This window comes from Chrysemys picta, chromosome 2 (assembly GCF_011386835.1).
Source record: "Chrysemys picta bellii isolate R12L10 chromosome 2, ASM1138683v2, whole genome shotgun sequence".
Lineage (NCBI taxonomy): Eukaryota > Metazoa > Chordata > Testudines > Emydidae > Chrysemys > Chrysemys picta.
Genome location: NC_088792.1, coordinates 4372007 through 4399878, shown reverse-complemented (window position 1 = coordinate 4399878; position 27872 = coordinate 4372007). Strand labels below are relative to the sequence as shown.

The window sequence follows — 27872 nt, the reverse complement described above, 5'->3', positions numbered from 1 at the left end:
TTACAGGGAGAACATTAGGTCACCAGTTCTCCATTTTGTTTTGTTTGAAAGTGCCAGGACCATTGATCCCTCTTCCTAATCCCAAACTGGCAGCATCCATAGAGAAGGGAGGTTTTCCTCACAGAAGACCAGCCCATCTTAGAGTTAGCCTATCTAAAAGTGAAGTCAGAGCCCACCACTCAAACAATGTATAAGTCAGGCCTTGAAAAAAACGGTATGTGAAGTCAGTAGGAATACTTCTGACTGTATTTTACTGGCAGTGTCAGGACATACAGGAAAGATGTGGGAAAGGTGCGGGTGGGGGAGGGAGGGAACAGTGACACTGACACGAGAAAGCATAAAAGCTAAATAGAAGGGAAAGTGACTCAAATGGAAAAAAGTTTTCCTTTCATCTTTCAGGGATAAAAGACTGAAACAAAACTCACTTTCCCATTGGGCTGCTTTTGTGCCCCCTCTTTTGTTACAGTTGTTTTAGTAGTAGCCATTTTAGAGACTGCATTGGGTTCAGACTTTCGCGCCGCACCGGCTGATTCTGGTTTTTTCTCTACTTTAGCCTAGATGGAGACAAATGGAGGATGATTTTAACCAAGAGAATCAAAGTAAATGATGGAAGGAAATGATGGAATTCAAATCAACAGCCAAGATAGATTCAGTGGACTGGACAAGCCAGGGAGAACTTTTTATAAATCAACATGTTAAAATGGTGAGAACTGGTAAAGCAGAAGGCTCAGTCTCACTCAGACAAGTGAAACTCTTGAAAGATCCCTTCATGCATCAGAATTTTAGCACTTCCTAGTGGGGTAGGGGGTCCAGGCTCTGTGGAAGAATTATGTCCGGCCTCATAATAACTGAACAGTTGTGCCAGATTCTGGCCTGACCGCTGAGCCTATGTTACCGTTTTTTAGCTCCACAGGTCTACCTGGAGACTTCTTCCCACCCCTAAAACGCTACTACAGTAGGCGTTCTGCTGGGTGTGTCTGCACTGTATTTCCATTACTCATCTCCCTCACCACCCGAATTTGGCTCATGCTATAAATTATGCTGAGGACAGTGGTGAAGAAACATGACTAATCCTATGTATTAAGATTTAGTTAATCTAGATTGGTGCAAAGGCAAAAAGCTGCAGTTAGTTCAGCGTGAGGATTTGGAGTTTTGGAAAAAACTCAGTGTCAACCTGAGAGAACCCATTTTTCTGCTGCTGATTTCTTACTTTTTAACCAATGCTCACCACAAAAGGTGAGTGCGCTCAAGGCTGAATATTTTAAGACCAGGGCTTCTGCAGCAGCCCTGTACCCTGCTGAACCAATTAATAATACAGCAGTAAAACAGGAGTGTCCTAATAAACAGAGAAGACTTTAAAAGCCCTGCAAGAAATACAATGATTCTCTTTGACATACAGTCTATGTTAACATACATTCTAACACACTGCTATTATGAAATGGAAATGATCCAACAAAACAAGGGAGTACATTGTACCAAACAATGCCCTTCTAACAGACAGCCCTGAAGTCTAGTCAGAAAGCTTCCCGTGCCTCTGGAATTCTAGAACAGTCTAAAAAATTAAAGTGAGCTTTAGAGCTCCTTCTGACCAGATTTCTGAAGGACCTTACGGTGTTAGTGAACCTCCAATCTAGTTTTGACTTGCATTCAATTTGTGAGCACTCCTCCCCTGGTTCTCACTTCCAAGTCCTCCAGCCAGGTTTGGTTTACCCTGTTTGGAAGCTTCTCCCCTTGTGAATGCTGGCACAGCTTTCCCTAAAGAGCCAGACATTCTCTGTCATTACTTAGATATCCACTTTTTGGGTACCCCAATGCATACTCGTGCAAGCACTCTTTGGGCTTCTTGGCTCTGAGGAATAGGTCATGACCGTCTACAGGTATAACATGCTGGACTTTTAACAGTTCGGTGGTACCTTCTTTTTCCAGCAGGTGATATGGTTTATGGTATGCTACAATGCAGCGCATGACTGCCCTTATGAGTAGTGTGCCTTTCAGAGACTAGGGCTCCCATCAAAAAGTGCTTCACCTTGGTGACAGAGATCAGAATGGAAAATCAGTTTCAGGAGACCACTCCTCTGTATTAAAAGTAAGGGTGCTGCAGTTTGCTCCATTTTACACAAAGTAAAGCCCTCGGACTAAAGGCAGGTTGCTAATTCAATACTCGGTCAGACAAAGTTTGGGAGTATCTGTTATATGATGTCTGATAATAGTTTCATGTTTCTGCAACTACAAGATGTATAGGATGGAAACATTAATGATTACCATCTGATTAAAAATGAATACACATTAATCAGTCTAATGATTCCTTAGAAGGAACTCCATAAAAATATTCCAAGGCTTTTCTCATTCAGAGAACCACAGGGAAAAAAATTAATTAGCACCTCTGTATTAAATGAGGCCTCAAGCTATGTCCTACCCACTCCTTCAACCTGGGCATCTACTTTTTCCCATGGCAGTTCTCTCAATCCATCTCCCTCTTCCTTAGTTATCTGTCTGTGGCCACCAGAGGGTGTCCTGAGAACAGCACATGCTGCCCTACTCCACCTCTGCTTGAAGCCTGACCAGTACAGCACATTGCTCATGTCGACAGAGACAGTATGTCCTGGGACCTGCTCCTGAATCCAGATCTTCCACACAGTGGCACATTACTCTACCTGGTGAACAATTCAGCAGTCCCAAATCCCCTGCTCAGATACTCTGGAATATACATGAGCTCTGAGTTTTCACATAAGCTAGTCTCCAGATCAGGAGTGTGGCTCTGTTTCTCCATATCAAAGAGTTGTGAAATTTTGTTCATATTCCAAATACTTCCATGAAACCTTTTAAAGTTTAAAGTCTATATGATAATGGTGCTGCCTTGTGCACATGGGGAACCTAAAAGGAGCTCTGCAGAGTCTGAATATAGGAAAGCCAGTGAGCACAGAGTGACTGAAAGCGGTGAGGGACTACCAATAGCTCTTAAATGCAGGAGTAGTCCTAAAAGCCGATTGAGGAGACTTACCCTTCCTCCACCAGGTTGGTGTTTAATGTTATCTGTTGATCCAATTTTGGATCTTATGTTCTTCAGGTCGGGGGCAGAAACACTGCTGGTTGGGCGAGGTGGCTTGGGAACAGTGCTGGTTTTAAGTGGAGCTTTAACTGTTGATGGTTTTTTAGCTTCTGGAGTTGCACTCGATGCTGTGGTGGGTCTGGCTGCAGCTGGCTTGGGTTTGGGGCGGCTGGTGGCGACTCCAGGTGAGGCAGGAGTACCTGGGGTTGTAGCAGTAGGGGTAGTGGCGCTGCTCTTCGCAGAGTTTGCAGGCGCACTCTTTGGGCGGCTCAGGTCTGCTGCAATAATCATAGCAGAAAGGGAAGTTTGAGTAAATATCAATCGCATCAAGCAGACAAATACTGTGTATCTTTACAGTTGCGTAACATGTTGATTGAACACATTTCTGGAGTCAAGTAGAGAAGCATTTAGATGCAGGAACTGAGGGACATTACCTGATGGTGACTTCGCAGTGGTCTTCCTGGCATCTGCAAGCTTTGTTTCAGTCTTGATAGCTAAAGAGTACAAAAACAGTCAATCTTTTCTGCATGTTTTCATTGTGAACAGACTCAACGGTGTTACTGGGAGTGAAAGCCAACACACAGACCGACCCTTTGTGGTTGCTGGCATAGTTTCTATGAGTGGCCATACAGTCGCCGTTGCTTCTTAGATATCAGCTTCTTCTGTATCCCCAGTGCATACTTGTGAGATGCAAAAAAGGATGACTGCTACTCATTTTAGGGCTAGCCTCTTTCCTGCTATTTAGAGGGAAACCCCAAAGTATCTCATAAAATCAGCTGTTCCCCATGCCTGGGTGAACTTCCTCTCATTACAAAAGCAGCTTCTTATTTCACAAGATATGGTAAAACTCATGTCCTTCAGAGGTAGACTCAATCCCATAGAATAAAGTCTTGGGGAGGCTAGAGAATGTCATAAGATGGTTAGGCCTCAGGATGGTGGGTAAGGGTCGCTTTATTTTTACTTTTATTCATTTTTATATAATGATTTTCTCACATCTCAGCAATTGCTTGCTAGTGACATTCAATTGACACCTTTAATGACTCCCCCTCTCTACTTCTCTTTAAATCAGTTTGGGGCCTTCTCTCAACTGTCTTCATTTAATATCAAAGGCAAAAATGCATCCCTTGGCAAACTTGTGTATCTATAAACTTTGGCATCATCTCTAACCTGATGATAATTTTATTAGATAATTTTCTGACCCATGAAGGCACTGTACCCAATACAAGGTTACTGTTTTGAACCTTACTACGATGGACAAAAATGAATTATTCAAGAGATTGGAATTTGGTGGTTGCCAAGGGACCAGTGATCATGACCTGATTACATTCAATGTAGGCAAATAAAAGACAGTCCCAAGCAATAATAGATATACTTGGTGCTTCAAAAGGGCAAATTTCCAAAAGTTGATGAAACTTATGAGCCAAACTGATTGGGAAGAAAAATTTAGACAGAAAAAGGTAAATGAAAATTGGGAGTTATTTAAGAAAAGGTAATTAGATGGTCAAAAAGCCACAATTCCCCAACCAAGATAGAGGACAACTTTGGCTGACAGCCCATCCTGATTGTGGCAAATTGAAGTGAGCAATTAGAAGCCAAAAAAACCCAAAAGAAATATAAAGCAATCGATATAAATTAGAAGTTATGAAGTGCAGAAAATTGCTAAGGGACACTAAAGACCTCAGGGAAATTCCATGGCTGGCAGGCCTAAGGCCAAGAAGGAGGTGGTTTGTTTAATTTTTTGTTTTTGTTAATATCAGGAACAAAATAAATACTAGCAATGGTGTAGGCCCATTACTAGATGTAGATGGTAACAATGATGCAGAAAAGGCAGAAGTGTTCAATAAATATTTCTGTTCTGTATTTGGAAAGAAGCAGGATGATGTACTCAGATCACATGAAGATGATGAAGTACTTTCCAGCCCATTAGAACTAAGGAGGATGTTAAATAATATCTCCTAGGGATAAATATTTTTTAAACCAACAGGACTGGTTAACTTACAACCAAGAGTCCCAAAGAGTTGCCTAAGAAGATCTCTGGCCTGCAGATGTTCATTTTAAATAATCTTGGAGTACCATGGAAATTCTAGAAGACCAGAAGCGTGTTAATGCTGTGGAAATGTTTGAAAAGGGCCAGTGAGATGGCAGGGTAACTGTAGGTGGGTTAGTCCTGTCATCAGTCCCAAGCAAAATAGTGGAAAAGGTCATACAGGACTCTATAGGTAAAGAATTGGAATATGATTAAATTCCAGTCAATGTGGTTTAATGGAAAATAGATCTTGTCAGACAAACCGGATTTCATTCTTCGATGAGATTGCAAGCTTGGTTGATAAAGGAAACTGCATCGATGCAACAGACAGACTTTCATAAGGCTTTTGACATAGTATCACCTGATATTCTGATTAAAAATGGGCACTATACAAAATCACTGAATTTGTGTTTTATTGAATTAAGAAGTGGCTAACTGAGGTCTCAGAAATTAGCTGTCAATGAGGAATCATCACCACTGAATGGGAGTGTTTCTGGTAGGGGTCAATGGGGTCTGGCACAAGGCCTAGTGCTATTCAACATGTTCATCAGTGATCTGGAAGTAAATATAAAATCACTGCTGATAAAGTTTGCAGAGGACAGAATGGCACAGTAATAACTGATGTGGACTAGGAAGTCATACAGAGCAATCTGGATTGTTTGGTAAGATGGGCACATTCAGACAGAATGTGTTTTAATCCAACCAAATGCAAAATTACTCATCTAGGAACAAGGATTGCAGGTCATACCTACAGACTGAGGGACTCTGGGTTCTGAAAGGGATTTAGAGGTCATAGTAGACAAGTAACACACTATATTCCCAGTGTGATGCTGTGGCAAAAAAAGCTAATGTGATCCCTGGATGTATAACAGGGGAGTGGTGAGTAGGGGTAGGGAGGTGATTTTACCACTGTATATGGCACTGGTGAGACTGACGCTGGATTACTGCACCCAGTTCTGAATGGTGAAAAGTTGGAGAAGAGGGTGCAGAAAACAGCCACAAAAATCATTTGAGGGCTGGAGAAAATGCCTTCCAGTGAGAGACTTAAAGAGCTCGACCTGTTTAGCATGTTAAGAAGACTGAGAATTGACTTGATTACAGTCCCTTCACAGGGAGAAAATACCAGATACTAAAGGGCTCTTTAATCTAGCAAGAAAGGCAGAACAAGAAGCAATGGCTGGAAGCTGAAGCCAGACAATTCCATTAGAAATAAGGCACAATTTTTGAACAGTGAGGGTGATTAAGCATTGGAACAAGTTACAAAGAGGAGTGAGTGGTTTCCCATTCCTCGATATCTTCAGATCAACACCGAGTGTCCTTGCTTTAGCCAAGTACAAGTTACCACTTCACTGAGCAATGTGTAAACAGGATGAAATGTAGATGGCCTGTGGTATACACAGGCTTGGAAGTATTAGATTCTTATCAGTAAATATTGATAAATGTCAATTTCATCCAACACATACAAACCAACAGAAAAATATTTCTATAGATAACAGAAATTTACAGATCGGCAAAATAAAAAAAAATGCTGCTGGTGAACTTAGAGTTTGATTTAAGGGTATTTACTTGATTATTTTGACATGTGATGTTGACAATTTGTGTTTTAGACTTTTATGAAAAGCTTTAACTTTCTGAACTTCAGCATCTACTGTCAATAAATAATGTTATGACCCCTCTTATTGTCTGACCACCCCCTAATTTCCTGTGAAAATTTTAAATAGACAAAAATAAAAAATGCTTAAAAACAAAACGTTAATATCTGTTGAAGTTACAAAAAAATAAAAATCTAATTCTGCCACGCCTACATATTCAGGAGGTCAGAATGGATCATCTAATGGTCCCCTTCCGGTCTCAGACTCTGAATTTATGAAACTTAAATTTTCTGTCCCCTATGTCTATGCATCTGCCTACCACCATCTCTACACCCCTATCACACTTCAAGTTCACACCTATCACAGCTCAAGCAGCCCTCACCATTTGTGGCCAAAAATGTGATAGTTTTATTTGCAACTGAAGAACTAGCCACTTTATTTAATGGCAGCCTAAATGTGACAAACTTTTGGGGCCAGAGAAGTGCAAGCGTGGAATTTGCTGATTATTGCCTCAGTTCAAACTGTCAGGGGCGCTATGAGCTACAAGAGGTGGCTACATTTCTGTGAACTAATCCAAATACTAACATTTTTCAACAGAAGCTAGCAACAGTTTAGAAAGAAAGGGCGCTCGTCCTGAGCTCAGCAGGGTAATGCTTACATGTTGGCCTTTTGGGTGGGGAAGTAGCAGTGTTTCTCAGACCGGACGCTGTTGTAACTGGAGACGCTGCAGTTGTCCTGGGCGTGGCAGGGCTGCCCTTTACAGCAGCTCGAGGTGTCGTAGCAGACAGTGGCTTTGAAAGTGAGGTCCGTTTGTCTGGGCTCTTCGCATCTGTTACCTGGTAAGAAAAGGCTACACTGAAACCGATGGCCCATTTACAAACAGTACTCTCAAGATGTAGCTGAAAGAGAGCTTGGAAAGTGCTGAAATTTCTTTTCAAAAGTGCTGAAGCACAATTGTTTGGATTCTTAAATACATAAGCTAGCCACTGCTAAGAAAAGTTCTGTAACATGGAAAATTCTAAAACAAATGTCCTATAGTACATGAAAACCTGCGGCTGGCTATACTTAGTGAAGGACAGGGAGGTTGGGGCACCCTAAAATTCATTATTCAGTATCTGGGAAGCTCCACTAGATTCCCGAGCTGACAGGAGTAGTCCATTTGTAGACTTGCACAAAGTATTTATTTTGAGCTCCACTGTTTTTTCAGTCATTAGTTCCCTAGCATCAGGTCACTCACTAACCTCTGGGAGAGGACGCTATTTAATTACAGGACAAAATGCTTTCCAGGCTAAAAAGGCATTTGGCAGATCATCTGGAACACAATAGATCAATCAATTTATGAACAACTGACCCATCAGGAAAATGGAGAGTGGTTTGTTCCTTCCTGGAAAACTAAACAGGTGGGACGATTTGACTGCAACATCAACAGAAATTGGAAATAATTTAGAAGTGGTTATTTGGGAAAGGAGGGGCAGGGGAGTTACACAATATTAGGTAATGACTCAGAATTTCTGCGGTATTATGGCTTACCTAAAATCAATTTTAAAAAGTGTTATAAATTTATGTTTAATGATAATTTTAGAAAAGTAACTATGGAAGAAGGAAGTGAAAGTGGGATTACCTACCCAAAAATCAGTATTTCCATCAAAATATATATTGGCTTTGTTCAGACAGACAAAGACACATATATTTGCCCTTTTGTAACCACCTGTATAAGGGACACTCAAACACAATCCGTTAGATCTGTGTTTGACAGTGAAGGCCTTAAACACACTGATGAATGTAAAGATTTACAGCTGAAATTTATTTTAACATTCCTTTGCAGTTTTTGTACTACTGCATGAGAATATACACATGAAGTTGTTATAAACAAAAATGTCTTGCTTCAAATTGGATGTAAATGTAAGCACCTAGATGTAATAGTTGATTAAATTTAAACATCTAGAGATGATGCAGTGAGAGGTGAAGTAAACGGTTTTATTTTCCTAGCTGAGTGAGGAGCAGAAAATCCATTAGATTTTTAAATTGCTCCAATTTAATAATCTCTGATGCAATTACAAACAAGAACTTTAAAAAAAATATTTGTATTTTGTCAGTGTCCCTTTAAAAGTCTGGTGTTCTACAAATACCAAATACACACTGCAAAACCCACTTACAGGTCACAATCAGCATGGGGGACATTGAAGACAGGCTTCCAGTTCTCTACATTGAGTGCTTATATCCTTCTTTAGCTCTAGGATATGATGCTTTAGAGTTGACTGGCACGTGAATGACCACAAAATTACAACCTGCAAGCATTTACTGGGCAGATCAATTAATAAGTCGTATCTAATGGCATCCATCATCATGGTATCTGGGCCCTATCGAAATTACATAAAGTGACATTGAATTGGAAGGATTGCACCCAATCCACAAACACCGTTAGGGTATGTATGTGTGGGGTGGGGAGGTTATTCCTGCAGCTCATCTCAAGGGGAGTGTTGGTAGGTCATTCTTCCGGGGATTTATTTGGGAAGACATTGGAGAAGATTTCACAGAGCTATTTATGAGTGGAAGCATCTCTATTCGGTCACCTCGTCTACACCCCTGCTTTGTGTCACAATTGATATTACCTAAAATGGGTGATTAGTCTGTGTCTTGAAGACATCCAATGATGGTAGATTTCCACAACCTGATTCGGCAGCTTCTTCCAGTCCCTTATTAATATTTAAGATGACTTTTCCCTACCATAGCTTAAACTCAATTATTATTATAATAGTCTCTGCTTTGCCTTGTTAGACTGTAGCTATCCAGTACTCTTAACCTTTCCCCTTCCTACGTCCCAGTGGTCTTATTTACCCTCTGTTTTACCAGTTTTCTTGTTGACTTATTTGGTCTAGCTCTTTTTATAGAATGTGGAGTTGAACATTAACATTAAGCTCCCAATTCAATCACATTAATTCAACAGTTCTCTGAAGTATATAATGCAGAACAAAGAAGGTTACAGGCTTTTGTTTTAAATTTAAAAAAATAAAAAATTTTCTTGAGCACCTTTCAGTAGTTCATGATAACTACCAAAACACAGAGGAAAGTTTCAATGCTCTCCTGCTCTTCCTACTCCTCAGTGCCAAAATACATATTCTGCTCAGATCCATGGAGGCAAAACCTTTGTCCATGCAGATCTGTTAGCAAGATCAGGCTTTAATCTTATTGTTCTCTCTAGAACTATGCTACCCTTTGATTCCTGTCGACTGTTGCTAGTCAGATAAAAGTTACCTGGATTTTGGTCTACAAGCCTTGGAGCTTCAATGTGCAAGTGAAATATTCTCTCTTACCTTTGGTTTAGTGTCTTTAGGAGTTAAAGTGGAGGGACGTGTAGTACTGGTGGCTGAGCGTTTGGGAGTAGTGGCTGAAGTAGGACCTGCAGTAGGACTGGTGGGTTTTTTGTTTTGGCCAGTTGTGGTAGAAGCTGGCCGCTTGGGGCTTGTAGTGGACAGAGGCTTGGTTTTCGTTGCTGCAGGTTTTGCTGATGGTGTGGATGCTGAAGGCTTTACATTTTTCAAAAAGCAACATCCAATATAAACACAAACACAGACAAAAAGAAAAAAAACAGCGCATTGTAAACAAAAATGTTAAGCAGCAAGGAACATAAAATGCTATTTAGAGGAAACAAAAACATTAAACGTCCTGTTTTCTGAGCGTAACAAAAGAAAGGCCGGGAGCTGGCATATAACATTGACAGGAAGTAATGTATTACCAGCTTTACAGATGGGGAATAGCAACGCTAGGACCAGGATTTTGCCCTCTGAAGTGAATAAGAGTTTTGCTATTAAATTCAATGGGACCAGAATTTGGCCCAGAGACAATGAAGGCTCCAGAAGAGAGTCAGTGGTGGAGCTGCAATTAATACTTGGAGTTCCTGACATTTAGTCCTATGCTTAATGAATGGGACATTTCTGTCTAATTGTACACATATAATGCAGTGCAAGATCTAAATCCTAAACTAATCTAAATCAATGGCCAAATTCCCAATGTCTTCAGTGTGACCTGGATTCAGCCTTAGGTATCAACTCTTAATAAAAATTGGAGCTTAGTTGTTTAAAGCCTATTCCTTTGGATTTGTCAGGTGACAATGTGAATGAGAGTAAAACCATGGCATTCACTGATAGAGAGATTACTGTTTGGGTTCAAAACTTCAGTAAGAGTTCTGGTTCAGACTGCTGCCATCTCTTTGAGGTAGAGACCATCTGTTTGTACAATGCCAAGCAGACTAGAGCCCCCCAAGTCCTGATGGGGACCCCTGGATGCTACTGAAATATAAATAAATTAATAATAACGAAACTATCAAGTGGATCAAAATTTGAATGTTCTTGAAATGTCATTATGAAAATGTATTGTTCTCCCCACCATGGACATTGCCTAATTTATTATTTTACATTTAAATTGAGCATAAATTTGTTGGGCTAAATCCCGTTTCAATTAGATTTACTGAAGGCCGATTTGTTTGTAACTTTACAATTGAATTACATTGTTTGGTGTTCAAATGAAATATTTCCCAGAAGCCACTAGCTCAGAAAAGAGAACGGTATCATCACAGCTTAAGAAGCAAGGAGTAAAGCAAGCAGGGGAAACCAAACCCACAGAGCTGGGTATAAAGAAGCCATGAAATAATGGCACACCTACCTTGGTCTTCTTCTCAGGGCTTGGAGGAAGCTCTTTGTTTGGAGGTGCTGTGATGTCACTTCCCGTCAGAAGCTCCACCGGTTTTATCTCTTCTGGTTTTGCTGACCAAAAGAAGACGACACCCATATATATTTTAAACTTCATTTACATTCATTTATTTTAAAAATGCCATTATAATGGCATTGAAGGACAAATACTGCACAAAGAGCAGCTAAGGTTATATGATGGCTGCTTCTGGAAAGGCTCTTGGGAGTTGGAATGCCTTTCGTGAGCCTTTCCAGAGATCACGAACTTCCCAAATACCCAAATGGTTTAACTAGAGAAACTAACAGCTGACCCAACAAGCCATTATTAACATCTGTAGAAGAACTCTCTTTAGTGTCTATAGGAAAACTCATTGTCTAATAAGTTGTACCTAAAAACCGTTAGGTATATAGGTTGCTTATTTACTTGGACCAATTTCAGCCCAGAATATAAAACCCCAAAATATAAAACTGCTTTTATGCTGTCCCTGTTTTATACCCACACTAGTGATACTGCTAGCACTTTTCTCTGACTTTAGTTCCTCTTATGTCACACTATATGGCAGTTCCCCACATCCAAAATTTTACACTCTGAATACGGGAGATTCGCAGCAGCCAAAGTAATTTGACTGTTATAGCAGTAGAGGTTAAAAAGGTAAAGTAGAGATGTGGCAATTAGGTTTAGACATCAAATAAATAGTACAGAAATGTATTAGTACAGAAGTTGTTAGACTTATCATGCTTTGGCATTGAATGTTTCACAGCACAAAAAGCTTTAATTTATGGGTTACAAAGTCAAGGGATGCCAGGATTTTGACTGCAATTTCTAGTTTTCTTCACTGTTCTTCTTCCAACAAAAGATGTGATTAAATTCCCAGCCATCAAAATTATATGTACTGACTCTCACAAAGAAGTAGGGCTATAGTTATGTTAAATGTGTCCCTGTCCACTTCCAAAAAATTTATCTGAAAACACTGTCCAAACACCAGTGAAAGACAAATCCCCCCCGCAAAAAAAACCCAAGCAAAACCCTTTTAAATAGCAACCTAATGATATTTTTCTTCCCAAATCTTTTAATTTGGCACAAAATAGAAAAGCACTTGAAGATCTAAAGTGGAGTAACTATAACAGAAAATTGCAATTTGCACCCTGCAATACATTAAAAAAAAGTACAGAAACATCTGCTTCACCATCCCCAGAGTTTTATAATACCAGAGTCCGCTACACTATGAAGTGATTTACTGTTGCACTTCCAGTGGTATCTGAACTCTATGAACCATGTGGCCCACAAAACCCTTCACAAGTTTACTCAGTTTCCCTTGTCATCTGGAGAGTAAGATGCAGAATATTTGTATTTCTAAACATAAGAACATAAGGTATTTCTAAAAAAAAAAAAGAACATCCATTATGCAACAGCTTGTCATGTTGTACGACCATGGTAAGGATCTACTGGAACAGTTGTGTGGTAAGCTGAACAACGAAAAGAGCCCTTCCCAAGGTCTTCCAAGAATTGCTGTGTACATTTCATATTTTCTGGCTTGCACATTTCACAGAGGCAAAGCAGAACTGGTTTTGCTCACCCAAAGCATGTTTAGTTTCTTACCTGATTTTGTCTACTTGGTGTTGCTCCATGATGCTTAATGTTTTCTCCCCCCTGTACTAATTACAGGGGGCTTTTTTCTTGCATTATATTCGGCCTTTCTCCTTGAAAGGTCATCGAGTCCAGTCCCCTGCCTTCACTAGCAGGACCAAACACTGATTTTGCCCCAGATCCCTAAGTGGCCCCATCAAGGATTGAACTCTCAACCCTGGGTTTAGCAGGCCAATGCTCAAACCACTGAGCTATCCCTTCCCCACACTCCTTGGATTATGCCTTGGTTGAATCTCACTCCAACCAAGGCACAATCAGAATGAAAATTCTGAGACAATGGTGTTAAGGTTCTAAAAATTTAACAATAACTTAAGGGGAAGAAAATCTTAACAGAACACTGAAGTTTAAAAAAAAAAAAAATCATGCCACCTAGGAAAGCCTGGATATTTTAAAATGATACAGCTACACTGTATCATCAAGGTGATGGTGCTACATTGGGGGATGTCACTATTACATTATGAATTAGAAGGTGATTTGTGTAAATAATCATTAGTTACCTTCTTATACATGCCAGGCTGGTGGGGTGCAGCAGCAATTTCCGACCACAAAGGGCCAACCAAGAAAACAGCATTTGTGCAGGTGTCTACTTTCCATTATTATCCATTATAAACTTGGATGGGGAAGCGGGGGGTTGGCAGGGCCTCAAGGGACATTAGACGGGCATTTTTGTTTTACATTCTCTTTCTTTCATTTAATTAACCACCCAACACGCTCATCAGTACATTTGCCTTCGTTCATCATTTAATTACTAGGCTGCTCTCTTTTCAAACATGGAGCACAGCACTGCCTGGGAAGATTTGCTAGTTACAGGGAATATTAGGAAAAGCTGCCAAATCTTAATCAAATTTGTTCATTAGTCTGTAAGAATCATTGAGGAGACCTTTCAGTTTGCTAGCTCCCCCAGTCACAGCAGTTAACCTACCAAAAAGGTATTTCAAGGACATTTTGTTCAAAGCTACAATGAAGTCTATTGCTACACTCTCCTGAGTAGAATTCTTTCTTTGTCTACTCCAGCTCTTGCTTCTCACTGAGTTTGCTGACGGTGAAACAACTCAGCTCAGCTGATCCAGCACAGAGAATCCAATTAATCTCTTTGGGGAAAAGTGAGAAGGGAATTTGAAGGAGAAAGAAAAAGGACATTCCACATAATGACCTGGCATTGAGAAAATGACTTGTATAATGCTGGGATCAATTGTACTGGCCATACTATTACTCCATGTAATCACAGCAATGGGAATAGCCGGTAGGATACTGTAACTCTATTCTTCCTTTTCCCAAAATGAGCCATTCATTAATCCAAACATAAATAAGCATGGAAATGATCAAACTTTTATTACATTTCAATTTAAGATAGTACAATCTGCCCCTGCCTCTCAGAATTTCCAGTAAATGAACTTTCCTATTGGAGAAAACTTCCTCAAACTACCTTGACTTGAGACATCAAAGCAATTACGGAAATCCAAAATAATTTAACACTGCATCTCTAACTCCAATGTTGTCTTTACAAAAGCCTTGAACATAAATCAAACCCAAAGGAAAGTTGTAATGTTAAATAATTACTGCATAATATTAGCATTAATGGGCACATTCAAGCGTGCATTAAAAACTCTCTATAAACACCGTCAGCAGAACATGGCAGTTTCAGAGTTCAGGAGCTGCTGCTGATCACAGGTGTGGCTGGTAAGTGCCACCTGTTACTAAAGTTGCTCACTTTCCATTATAAGACCCTGTTTTCAGTTGCTTATAAAACTTTGCCAAATGAACCATCTGGGCTGATATTTTATGTTCTGGGTTTCTGCCTCAGGCTTTTAATTTCACCCAAACTGGTTCAGCCATTTCTGAGAATGAAGCTAGGGAAAAGAGGAAGTTACCTTGTGCAGTAATGATGGTTCTTTGAGATGTGTCCCGCGATGGGTGCTCCATGACCCACCCACCTCCCCTCTACTTCGCAGCTCTTGTCAAGGACTTTGCAGCAGAGAAGGAACTGAGGGGGGTTTGCCCACGCAGCACTGGTTAGCCTCGTGGCAGAACACGAGGGCAGGGACAGCGCATGTGCAGGCCGAATGGACACTGCTACCAAAGTTCTCCGATCAGCAGCACAGTGGAACACCCATAGGGACACTACTTGAATAAGAAATAAATTTTACCCATGTTAAAAAGTTCTGGCAACCCTTTGATAACCTCTAGCGCCCACATGCTTTGGAGTAGGGACTTGAAATTTGGCAGAAGTAGTCTTTTGCCAACCCAGTGAACATCTGCCCAAATTTGGCCAAGTTATAAGCCTGTGGGAAAAAATGGCAGTTCACACATGATCAGTTGAAACTTTGATTTTAGCAGCTAAAATTTCAGAAGATTCTGTGCTCAGTGAGCATGCTCAAACCTCTGACAGCTCCGAGTGCTGACCGGATTGCACATGTGCCATCCCCACAGAGCAGGCTCTTCAGCCCAAGGCTTCAGGGTCAAAGCCAGTCTTTCCCTGTAATGGCTGCTCCCAGCAGTTCCAAGCCAGGATGGGGCTGGGCACTGGAACTGAGAACAGGGAGCCTGTTTCTCCTGTGCTCTCAGTGACCCCTCTTCTGCTATTCAGGCAATGTGGAAGAACCACCACCTGATCTGAATGCAGGAGGTCAGGAATAGATTGGGACACAAGGTCTGGAGGGGGGTTGAGAAAGGAGACTTTGGTCAGTTTGGAACTGCGATGAGGTAAGGCTCACCTGACTCTGAAGTGGGGTGGGGTGGGGGGGAAGATGGGCAAAGCCAAGAGGGAAGAAAGGACATGATAAAAGGGAGAGACATTTGCCATGCTCTCTCTCTCTCCACGTCCATCTACAGACACCACACCAAGTGACTGAAGCACTGATCAAAGTGGAGAGCCTGCCTGAAGAGCAACCAGCCAGCCTGAGGTGAGAAGCACCTAAGTTTGTAAGGGCACTGAAAGTGTTACGATCAGCTTAGAATGCGTTTTGCTTTTATTTCATTTGACCAAATCTGACTTGTTATGCTTTGACTTATAATCACTTAAAATCTATCTTTATAGTTAATAAATTTGTTTGTTTATTCTACCCGAAGCAGTGCATTTGGTTTGAAGTGTGTCAGAGGTTCCCCCTGGGATAACAAGCCTGGTACATATCAATTTCTTTGTTAAATTGATGAACTCATAAGCTTGCAGCATCCAGCAGGCATAACTGGGCACTACAAGACGGAGGTTCCTCGGGTTGTGTCTGGGGGAGTGGTAGCTCAGTGGTTTGAGCATTGGCCTGCTAAACCCAGGGTTGTGAGTTCAATCCTTAAGGGGGCCACTTAGGGATCTGGGGCAAAATCAGTACTTGGTCCTGCTAGTGAAGGCAGGGGGCTGGACTCGATGACCTTTTAGGGTCCCTTCCAGTTCTATGAGATAGATATATCTCTATTTATAGATATTGGCTAGTGTCATTTGCTTGCACAATCCAAGGAGCAGCTGACATGCCAGAGGCTGTGCGTGAACAGCCCAGGAGTGGGGGTTCTCACTGCAGAGCAGGGTAAGACTGGCTCCCAGAGTCAAGGATTGGAGTGGCCAAGCAGATCACCAGTCCAGATAACACCAGAGGGGAACGTCACACCAACCCTGCTGGCGAACAAGGTGGGTGTGTGGCAGGGTGCTGCTGCAAACACACCTCATCAGCCCCTGGCACGCCAGCCCCAATCAGGGGGGATCGATTGGGGCTGGTTGAAAAGCCTCATGGCTGCCTGGCGATTGACAGCACCTGCCAGCCTGATAGGCCAAGAACTACAACGGCTGGGAAGGAGCCAGAGGGAGCAGGGGCAGCCAGAGAGAGAGGAGGTCAGTCAGGGAGGGAGGTGGAAGCCCTCGAGCTGGTTACTGACCCAGCCTTTGGCAGGCAAGACACCTGTAAGGATTGTATATAATTGGACACCAGTGGTGGGAAAACGTGTAAAGAATAAAGGACACGGGTGTTACACAGAGCTGAAGTCTCCCTGGACTTATTTGGGAGGGCAGCTGGGCCAGAAGAAGAGGGGCCGGCTGTGCACCCCATGACATGTGGAGGCTTGTCCAGGATCCTTTTGTGCCAGAGCTATAGTTTAGTGACTCGGGGATGGAGGGAACCCTGCAGTGGCAGACTCAGCAGCAGGAAGAGATGCAGAAGACGCTGCAGGCCTTCCAGCAATCCCACCAGATGGAGAGACAGGCTCTACTCGCCTGGCAGGCCGAGCAGCAGAGGACTGTACAGGCCTTTATTAAGGAGCAGGAGGGGGTGCAGCAACAACTCCTGCAGAAACTGGTGAGTTCCTTGGGGGGAGATGGCACCCACACTATGGGGTTGGGCCTTTGTAAAATGGGCCCTGCCCTGATGATGACCCCGACACCTTCCTCTGCTGTGGGCACCAGATGGGACAGGGCAACCTGGGCCCTACAACTAGCCCCCATATCTCACTGGGGAGGTACAGGCTGCATATATGGCCCTGACTGATGCACAAGCCAGGGAGTATGACACCATGAAGGGGGCCGTCCTAGACCAGGTGGGACTTTCGTCAGAGAAATATCCACAGACATTTCAGTCGGCCAGGTGGATAGGGCGTGCGGCCCGGGCCTTCGCCCAGAAATTGATGGACTGGGCCACACGGTGGTTGTGGCCCAACACCCAAACGGTGGAGCAGATCACGGACCAGGTGATACTGGAACAGTTTGTGCATGGCCTCCCAGAGAACATGCGAGTCTGGGACTGGCAACACCAGCAGTCAAGCTGATGGAGGAATATGCACTGGGAGAAAGAGGGCAAGTAACCCAAAGCATGGGGGCGAGACCCCTATATGGGTGGACCCCAGTGAGAGGGAGGACCTATGGCCCCAGGGAGAAGGGGATCTAGACCCTAGACAACAGCCAGGAAAGAGACCGCACAGGAGTAGAAGGGGGACCAAAGGAGCACCCTGGATTAGAATCCTCAGGGGAGGAGACCCCAGGGGCAGAGGGGGAAGGGCCTAAGGAAGGCCTGAAGAACCAGGCCCAGAAGAAGAGAGGCTGGCCATGCACCCTGTGATAGGGTGTCAATACAGTGCCACATGATGGAATTTGCTTTTTCAGTTTGCTATTTTAAAAACCCATAAAATTATGCGTACGCGTGTACACACATTCACAAACGATGTTAAAAGAACATTAAGGTTGCAAAAATCAAGCACTCAGAAATTTTGAAATTCCCCAAGCTCACCACCCTGCAAATTTTCAGGGCCGAGTTTTAGGATAAAGGGCAATTAGAACACCAGCCAATATGACCATGGAACCATAGGCTATGACCAGTTAAAGAGATTTTGAGATTTCAGTTAATGACTGGAAATCTCCTGGTGAAAAAGGGCACTTTCCTTCCACTGATCTTCAATTGGCGTCCTCTAAAGATCAGATTTCTCTAATCCATCTAGACTTCCAGTACCAAACCACGTCTGACCTCCATATCAGGTAAAAATGAACATTTAAGGTAGAACCAGAAGCATACAGCAATTAATCTCGCTGCACCCTACATGTCTCTCTCCATTCTGAGCCTAGCAATCCAAGGCACATAACTTCCCCATTCCATGATAGTAGCAAGAACCGGGCTGCTGATTCCATATACGGTTGACAATCTCGGCTATGGATGATGCCTAAATAAGAGCTTTCAGCATGCAGGAGGGTAACTGAATTGCTCAGCAGGGAAACATGAGGATGTCAACATGGATGACGGGGCAGATCGCTTGATAAATTGCCCTGTTCTGTTCATTCCCTCTGAAGCATCTGGCACCGGCCACTGTCGAAAAACAGGATACTGGGCTAGGTGGATCATTTGTCTGATCTAGTATGGCCATTCTTATGCTCAATCAGGGAAGGCATGAGACTTATCAGTCATGCCAATCTTTTGAGTTGGCACCACCGCCATTTCCCTGAATAACCCAGTAGCAATAATGAAAAGTTTCAGAGTAGCAGCCGTGTTAGTCTGTATCCGCAAAGCTTATGCTCTAATAAATTTGTTAGTCTCTAAGGTGCCACAAGTCCTCCTGTTCTTCTTTTTCCAGTAGCAATACTGCTTTCCACTAACAAAGGCACCATTGCAGGCACGTGTTGAACACGGAGACCAAGTGTCATGGTTTTTAAACTTACAATTGTTCGGTCTATGTGGGATAATACATACTTCACAGGACTACTGTGGGCATTAAGTGGTCAGTGTTTGTATAGCATATTGGAAACACAAGGCATTGTGTAAGTGCTAACTATGATGGTCACTCAACAGGATGGGTTAGTTAAATAGCTACAAATGCTTTCAAGACTAGTTTTATCTGAAAAGGAACTGGTTTAAAACAATGAATAACCTGGCACATAACTAAGATTGAATGGGCCATTTACTGTTTATGGAAGTGTTACTCTGTTTAAAGTCTCAAATATTTATTACTATCTCAAAGCTACATTGGGAACTGAATGGAGAAAGATGTCTGCACTGTAAATGATTAATTACATATCTTCTTGAAGTCTGGTAATGTGACCGAGGACATGAACTGAATGATTAAATCAAGTTTCTCCCAACTCGAAGGGACACTAAGGAAACTTTCTCTCACACAAATGTATTTCTAAAATCAAAAGGGAACGGAGCATCTTGCATCAGCAAAACAAGGAAGAGAGAAAAAGGAAGTTTCCATTTCCAGAATGACCTGAAGGAAGAATGACATGGAAATATTCTTAATCACATCAATAGATCTCAATAAAGTTACTAAAGCTGGGTAAGCATTATTCCCCCCACCACCCCTTTTTTTTTTATAGGTGCAGAAATGGAGGCACAGAGAGGTTGTGACTTGGCCTAAGTGTAGACTACAGATCTCCAAACTTCCAAGTCCCTACTACAATCCATTTGACGAGAACAATCCTCTCATGGAAGATACTGTCCTTAGTGAAAAAGCTACGATGGACACACTCTGTGCTTGAATAGCTTTACAGTTTATGTTCTCGTCTCTTTCCTAATCATAGTTTTAAAGATAGGGATGTTATAGAAGTACACTCACAGCCATGTATCTAGATTGTGTCACTGCTTTGCCGTTATACGTTTTATAGATCTAAAAAGTATTTTAGAAGATAAAGTAGTTTAAATATTGTGCACCAGCTGGTACAACAAAGAAAAAACACTATCAAAGTTCATTCTAAGGCCAAGAAGAACGACACATGAAAAATACATCTGCATCTTAAAAGTCTCAAAGCAGGGAATTGTATTTACAGCTACAATTCTTAAGCCTCCGGGGACGTCTGGCTGAATTAAAATAGTGAGCACAAGCTAGGAAACGGGGGGTGGAGATGGAAGGTAGGAATGATTATACACAGCATGTTTGAAAAAAGGTCTCTGATAAGGTGAGGTCTTATTTTCCATATATTTTTCTTTAAAACTTTATAAACTCTTAGTGTATCAAAAATATTTGGGTGTAGCAGCTCACTAATACCTAAATCCTTGTCCTCCTACTCATCTCCTGGGAGACACTTCAGTTTTATGCAAATGATTTATTTCATCTGCCTGGCACCTATTGGCTGATTAAGTTTGGGTCATTAATGTGCCTCAAAATGGAGGCATAGCCTCATTCACAAGCCTATTTGAATATGGCTATGCACTCAGCTCCGTATGCTTCCCAGCAAGGGATATTCAGCAGGCTAAACTGAACTGAAACATCTTTCACTGAAATAGCTCCATAATTTTCAAAATGGATTTTCTGTTGATGGCTTTAATCCTTAAAAATAGCAGATTAAGCAATAAGGGAATGATCATCCTTACTCTCCTTCTGAAACTAAAATACAACCAAACAGCCTTTGAAACAAAATGTAACCCCCACAAAAAGCTGCTGCACCAGCACAGCAAAAATCAACACCACTTCAACCTTTCCTTTGTCTAAGACTCTTAAGACAAAGTTTATCTACAAATAGAACACAGCTCAATTTAAACAGAGGTACAATCCTCACCCCTCCCCTTTCTAAAAAAAGGCTAAAGAAAATTTAAGTCTCTTTGACCCAAATACAGAATCACTAAGCATTTTATCTGGCAGAGAGTGTAACTCAATCAGCCCGTACACATTCACTTAATATCAAGTATTGAGAACATCCGATTTATACCTCTGTGCCTGATTTCTGTGCATTTAGGCTCATTTATTGAAGCTCTATACTTCAGCCAAACAAGAAAAAGCAGGAGGAACTGGAGGGATGGGGGGGGGGGGGGGGGGGGGGGGGGGGGGGGGGGGGGGGGGGGAACTTGGCTCAATGTCCATTAGCAATTATGAAATCCAACTATCATGAGCACTGGAGAAAAATACATACTATTCTCCAAACTCAGCCTTATGCGCGCAAACCTGATAAGATAAACTTCTATATTTAGAGATAAATAATGTAAATATACTCTACTTGTAGGAAGTATAATGCATATTCTATATGCATCCGAAGAAGTGGGCTGTAGTCTACGAAAGCTTATGCTCTAATAAATTTGTTAGTCTCTAAGGTGCCACAAGTACTCCTGTTCTTCTTTTTGCGGATACAGACTAACACGGCTGCTACTCTGAAACCTGTCTACTTGTAGGGATATAAAAGAAGGTACTAACAGTGATTCCCCCAAGTGACAGTGACCCCCTCATAATTTGTCCCCCACACTTTAAAATCCAACAGTTTCACCAAGTACAAAAATCTCTTGGGTCTTCTGTTAAAACTTGTAAGCTACTGTCTGTAGAAACCATTGATTATATCTATTCTGTGAAAGATACTTTATTACTATGTAAAACTTACAAACAAGTTAATTGACTTTGTTCTTGAAAAAAGCAACAGAGGGTCCTGTGACACCTTTGAGACTAACAGAAGTATTGGGAGCATAAGCTTTCGTGGGTAAGAACCTCACTTCTTCAGATGCAAGTAGCTCTTTCGGCCACAGCATCACATCGGGAACTCATGTTCAGCTCATTATCCACCATGACCCCAAAGTTTTTTTTTTTTAGCATCACAGCTCCTCAGGCTAGAGCTGCTCACCTTGTAAGTATGGCCTGAATTCTTTGTTCCTAGATGTATACATTTATGTTTAGTCGTATTAAAATGCATATTATTTGCTTGAGACCAGTTTACTAAGTGATCCAAATTGCTCTGAATCAGTGACTGCCCTTTCCATTATTTACAACTCTCCCAATTTGTGTATAAGTTGCAAATTTTAGCAGTGATGATTTTATGTTTTCTTCAAAAAGTTATTGATAAAAATGTTACACGGGACAGAACCAAGAACTGATCCCTTCAGGACCCACCAGAAACAGACCACTTGATGATTCCCTGTTTACTTACAGTTTCACAGAATCACAGAAATGTAGGGCTTGAAGGGACCTCGAAAGATCATCAAGTCCAGCCCCTTACACTGATGTGGACAAAGTAAACCTAGAACATCCCTGATGAGAGTTTGTCCATCCTATTCTTAAACGCTTCCAGTGATGGGGAGTTCACAACTTTCCATGAAAGCCTGTTCCAGAGCTTAACTACCCTTACAGCAAAATTTTCTTCAGAAAATAACTGAAATACAAATGGAAAAAATGATTAAAATCAATTATTTAAATCAAGGCTTTCCATTTGATTTAAATAGCTGATTTAAATCACCTTTATTTAAATCAGTCTATTGGATACAGCCTTGTAGTTAGAAAGTTTCTCCTATTATCTAACTTAAATCTCCCTTGCTGCAGATTATGCTGATGCTTTTTGTCCTACCTTCAGTGGACATGGAAAATAATTGATCCCCATCCTCTTCTCACCTGATCTAGCTCTTTTTTTCAACTCTGTGAAACTGGCCCTATTAAAGCAGCAAGTTTATATAATATTGGTCTGGTCTTTATTCTGCTTGCACATTCTAAATGTGATCAAGTCATAGATTCATAGATTCTAGGACTGGAAGGGACCTCGAGAGGTCATCGAGTCCAGTCCCCTGCCCGCATGGAAGGACCAAATACTGTCTAGACCATCCCTGATAGACATTTATCTAACCTACTCTTAAATATCTCCAGAGATGGAGATTCCACAACCTCCCGAGGCAATTTATTCCAGTGTTTAACCACCCTGACAGTTAGGAACTTTTTCCTAATGTCCAACCATGACCTCCCTTGCTGCAGTTTAAACCCATTGCTTCTTGTTCTATCCTTAGAGGCTAAGATGAACAGGTTTTCTCCCTCCTCCTTATGACACCCTTTTAAATACCTGAAAACTGCTATCATGTCCCCTCAGTCTTCTCTTTTCCAAACTAAACAAACCCAATTCTTTCAGCCTTTCTTCATAGGTCATGTTCTCAAGACCTTTAATCATTCTTGTTGCTCTTCTCTGGACCCTTTCCAATTTCTCCACATCTTTTTTAAAATGCGGTGCCCAGAACTGGACACAATACTCCAGCTGAGGCCTAACCAGAGCACAATAGAGCGGAAGAATGACTTCTCGTGTTTTGCTCACAACACACCTGTTAATACATCCCAGAATCATATTTGCTTTTTTTGCAACAGCATCACACTGTTGACTCATATTTAGCTTGTGGTCCACTATAACCCCTAGATACCTTTCTGCCGTACTCCCTCCTAGACAGTCTCTTCCTGATTTTTCCTTCCTAAGTGGAGCACTTTGCATTTGTCTTTGTTAAACTTCATCCTGTTTAACTCAGACCATTTCTCCAATTTGTCCAGATCATTTTGAATTATGACCCTGTCCTCCAAAGCAGTTGCAATCCCTCCCAGTTTGGTATTATCCGCAAACTTAATAAGCGTACTTTCTATGCCAATATCTAAGTCGTTGATGAAGATATTGAACAGAGCCGGTCCCAAAACAGACCCCTGCGGTACCCCACTCGTTATGCCTTTCCAGCAGGATTGGGAACCATTAATAACAACTCTCTGAGTATGGTTATCCAGCCAGTTATGCACCCACCTTATAGTAGCCCCATCTAAATTGTATTTGCCTAGTTTATCAATAAGAATATCATGCGAGTCTGTATCAAATGCCTTACTAAAGTCTAGGTATACCACATCCACTTGTAAGCTATTAATTTCTAGTCCTGCAACACATAGCCCTTGGAGATAGTACTGAGGACCCATTGGTCTGAAGTTATGCGGGACCACGCCCTGAGGAAGGCAAACAATCGGTTGCAGAACACAAACTTTATTAAAATCGGTGGGGGTCTCCCTGGCAACAGGCCCAGTGCCCCCCTGCAGATAGTCAAAACCACCTCTTCCCTTGCCTCTGGCCCTTAGAGGGACCGGGCTGCGGGGCAGAGCGGGACTGCCTCTGAGACCGACGCTTCTGGTCTCTGGGCCTTTTGTATGGGGGCTCATATCTGCCCCTTGCAGGCTGAGCCGCCGGAAGCGATTTGGCCTTGTCCTTAGCCGGAGGGACATAGAGGCCCAAGGTCTGCAAGGTGGTGCAGGAATCTTTCATCCCATGCAGCCTGACGTCCATCTGGTCCGCGAAGAGAGCCTTGCCATCGAATGGGAGGTCCTGCATCAGTGATTGTGCCTCCATCGACAGCCCGGACAATAAGAGCCATGACGCCCTGCGCATGGTGATCGCAGAAGCCATTGAGCGGGCCGCCGTGTCCGCCGCATCAGACGCCACTTTCGCCGCCACTGACCCCTCTTCCACCAGGGCCTTGAAGTCCTTCCTATCCCAGTCCGGAGGAGGGGTCAAATTTAGGCAGGTTGAAGTCGTACCTGCTCAGTAAGGCCTGGTGGTTGGCTACGCGAAGCTAGAAGCTAGCTGACTAATAAAATTTTCTGCCAAAAGGAGTCCAGCCTCCTGGCATCTTTGTTTTTTGGGGTGGGCGCGGGCTGGCCCTGACGCTCTCTGTGGTTTACCGATTCCACGAGAGAGTTGGGTGCCGGGTGTGAATACAGGTATTCATGGTCCTTCACCGGCACAAAGTATTTCCTCTCGGCCTTTTTCGAGATTGGGGCCAAGAAGGCAATCGAACGGGCCTCCGCTTGGGCTGGCACCGATGGCCACGGTGCCCACTGGCACCACTGTCCTTGCCACGGAGTCCCTTGCCATTGGTTCGGCTGAGCACGGGATGGCAATATGTGCCCCAGTGGAACGGCGCGTGCAGAGGGTGGGTGGACGTGTGCCGAGGCCAAGGTCGCTGAAGAACGCTCGGTGCCGCGGGAGCGGTAGGAGCGGTCGTCGTCTCCCTTGGGACCGAGAACTCGACAACGATGAACGGTACCCATGCGACGAACTGCTTCAGTACATGTGACGGCGACACAACGCTCGGTGCCCTGACGCTGAGGTACCTCTAGGGGAGCCTCTGGCGTGGCGCCTATATGACCAGGAGCTGGAACGGGAGCGGCGATGTCTGTCCCGTTGAGAGCGGCGCCGGTACCCACGTCTAGCAGGTGAGTGTTTCCGCTGTCTCCGCTCGCTGGCAGGCAGCATGGAGGATCCCCACGACTCCCGTTCCACCGGCGGCTCGGACGGTCTGGCCGGTGTTGAGGGTGACCGGGAGCTGCCGGAAGAGCAGCCACTGCGCGCCAAGCGGTGCAGGAAGCGATCTTCAGAGCGGGAACTGCGGCTGCTCGGAGAGGTCTGGTGGGCACCCAAAGGGGGCTTGCCTCACAACCTAGGGCCCATGCCTGATTACGAGCTCAGGACTGGCAGGGACATAATGTCCTTCGCAGCCTGCACCACTTCCGGCGTCGACGGCATCCATGCTGACTGGTCGAAGGGGCCTCGCTACATCCATGCTGACTGGTCGAAGGGGCCTCGCTACATACCGACGACGCAGCAGCTGGTGCCGAGTCCGATCTGCGCACCGGCATTTGAGTCAACGCCGACTCCATCAGAAGAGCTCAAAGACTGAAGTCTCTCTCCTTCTTGGTTCTTGGTTCTTGGCTTGAACGACCTGCAGATCTTGCAATGGTCGCTGATGTGAGTCTCACCCAGGCAGCGAAGACACTCAGCGTAAGGGTCGCTCCTGGGCATAGAATGGCGACAAGAGTCGCACGTCTTGAAGCCTGGGGCACAGAGCATGCCCCGAGCCCGCTCTATTCACTGAAGAACAATCTACAATGGTACCAGTAAGGTCGAGAAGAAGGGCTGCAGCAGAGCTGGAGCACAAAAGTTCCGACTACCTTCACTGGCGGCAAGAAGGAACTGAGGGTGGGGGGAGCCCGTAGCTCCCCTTATAGCGCGATATACAGGCGCCACTCCAGGGTTCGCCACGGTGCTCCCCCAGTACGGGTACTGCTAAGGGAAAAACTTCTGGCATCGGTGCACGTGGCGTGCTGCACACCTACTGTGGAATACACAGGAGCAATCACTCGAAGAAGAACCATTGATTTTAACATTCCAATGGTGTAAATCATCCCACCAGGTTTCAGTAATACCAACTAGACTGAATTTATGCTCATAAATGAGCAATTCAAATTCCTCTGGTTTGTTACCCAGGCTCTTAGCATTAGTGTATAGGCAATTTAAGAATTTCTTCTAGTCATGCCCTTTGTTTCCTTGATTAATTTTGTTTTCAGCATCTCAATTTTGTGCCAACAGTGCTCAACCTTCCCTCTTTTTACACTCCTGTTTTATTAGTTTAACCTTTTCCAGATTACTCTAGTCAGCCTGTCCCCAAGGAGATTGGTCTACTGAGGCAGAGGCCATCCAATCTATATAGCCCCTCTCCCCACAGAAGGGGACCAATGTTCCACAAAACCAAAACCCTCCACCCTACACCATTTACCTAGCCAGTGGTTCACTTCCAGAAACTTGTGCCTTGTGTCTTCCTTCACTCGTGGGACAGGAAGGATCTCAGAGAAGACTGTTCGGACATTCTTCTTCAACACACTTCCGAGTTCCCTGAAGTCATCTACTATCTGCAAGATATCCCATTGATATGAACTATCACCGATGGCTCCTTTCCCATCAGCTTCAAAAACCTATCCTATCTTAGAGTGATATCTCACGTCTTGGCTTCGGGAAGGCAGCACATTGTCCTATTGTTAGTCTGTCCCTTGCAGAATGTTCTTTCTATTCTTCTGAGCATTGAGTCTCCAACAAGGATAGTTTGTATTCTTTGGACAATTGGAGAACTCTTTGCAGGGAAGCTTGATTTTCTTACAGGTTGTGCTGAGCTGCCATCCACATGTCCCATACACCTCTCTGTTCCCTAGGACCTGCTGGAGGTACCTTGAGAGATATCTTCCAAAATTTCCATGTTGAAAGGATCTGTATCAATTTGAAACTCTAAGCTCTGTGGAATTCCTCCTGGTCCTCTTCTCTCTGGTGTCCACAGCCTGTCATCCTCATCTGTCTCCAGCCACACAGAATACTGCCATGACCTCTTGCTTCTGGTGGTTATGAACCACCAGGCCTCCTCTCTGACTTCTTCTCTCTCCAGTTCCTCGGTGGCCAGCTACATTCTTTCTTGAACCTAGGGTATCAGTGTTTCCAGAACCTGTCTATTTAGGAATTCCTCAGCTTCTCTGATTCTCAGTAGCTTCTCAACTTGCTCCTCCAATCCAAGAATCTTTTCCTCCAGCACAGCCACCAACTTGCACTTCATGCGCATGAAATCCCATCTGTCTTCAGGCAGGAAAGAACACGGCACATCCGTTGCAGGCCACCACCACTGTTCCATCACTGGCCATCTTGACATCATATGTAGTGCTGCACCTGGAAGGAAAGCCTCTCACACTCCCTCCAAAATTCTCCTGTTCGCTGCCTCTGTTCACCCAGAAAGCAACTATTATACCAAGTCTTCCCTGCTTAGCTCAGCCCTGCCCCTCAGCACCAGTGACAAACTAACCACTCGGACTTCAAACAGCTGGGCTGATGAAAGCTCCAGGGGATAGAGCTGCACAGCCTTTATCAAGGCACCCTACTTACTCAGGGATC

At 43.4% G+C, this 27872-nt stretch overlaps 1 protein-coding gene across 25 annotated transcripts in view; it reads right to left on the bottom strand.

The window, feature by feature from the left end:
• Positions 1 to 27872, bottom strand: part of MAP4 (microtubule associated protein 4) — a 251893-nt gene that overhangs the window by 15909 nt on the left and 208112 nt on the right. For 16 of the 25 annotated variants that reach the window (XM_005295087.5, XM_005295091.5, XM_065586678.1 and 13 more), the window contains 6 exons: positions 11330 to 11430; positions 9982 to 10194; positions 7326 to 7503; positions 3484 to 3543; positions 3002 to 3327; positions 426 to 554 (listed from right to left, as the gene is read on the bottom strand). In XM_005295087.5, the coding sequence (XP_005295144.2) occupies positions 426 to 554; positions 3002 to 3327; positions 3484 to 3543; positions 7326 to 7503; positions 9982 to 10194; positions 11330 to 11430 (1007 nt within the window). The remainder of the gene's footprint in view (positions 1 to 425; positions 555 to 3001; positions 3328 to 3483; positions 3544 to 7325; positions 7504 to 9981; positions 10195 to 11329; positions 11431 to 27872) is intronic. The other 9 variants (XM_008173099.4, XM_008173100.4, XM_065586685.1 and 6 more) reach the window with 2 other exon arrangements.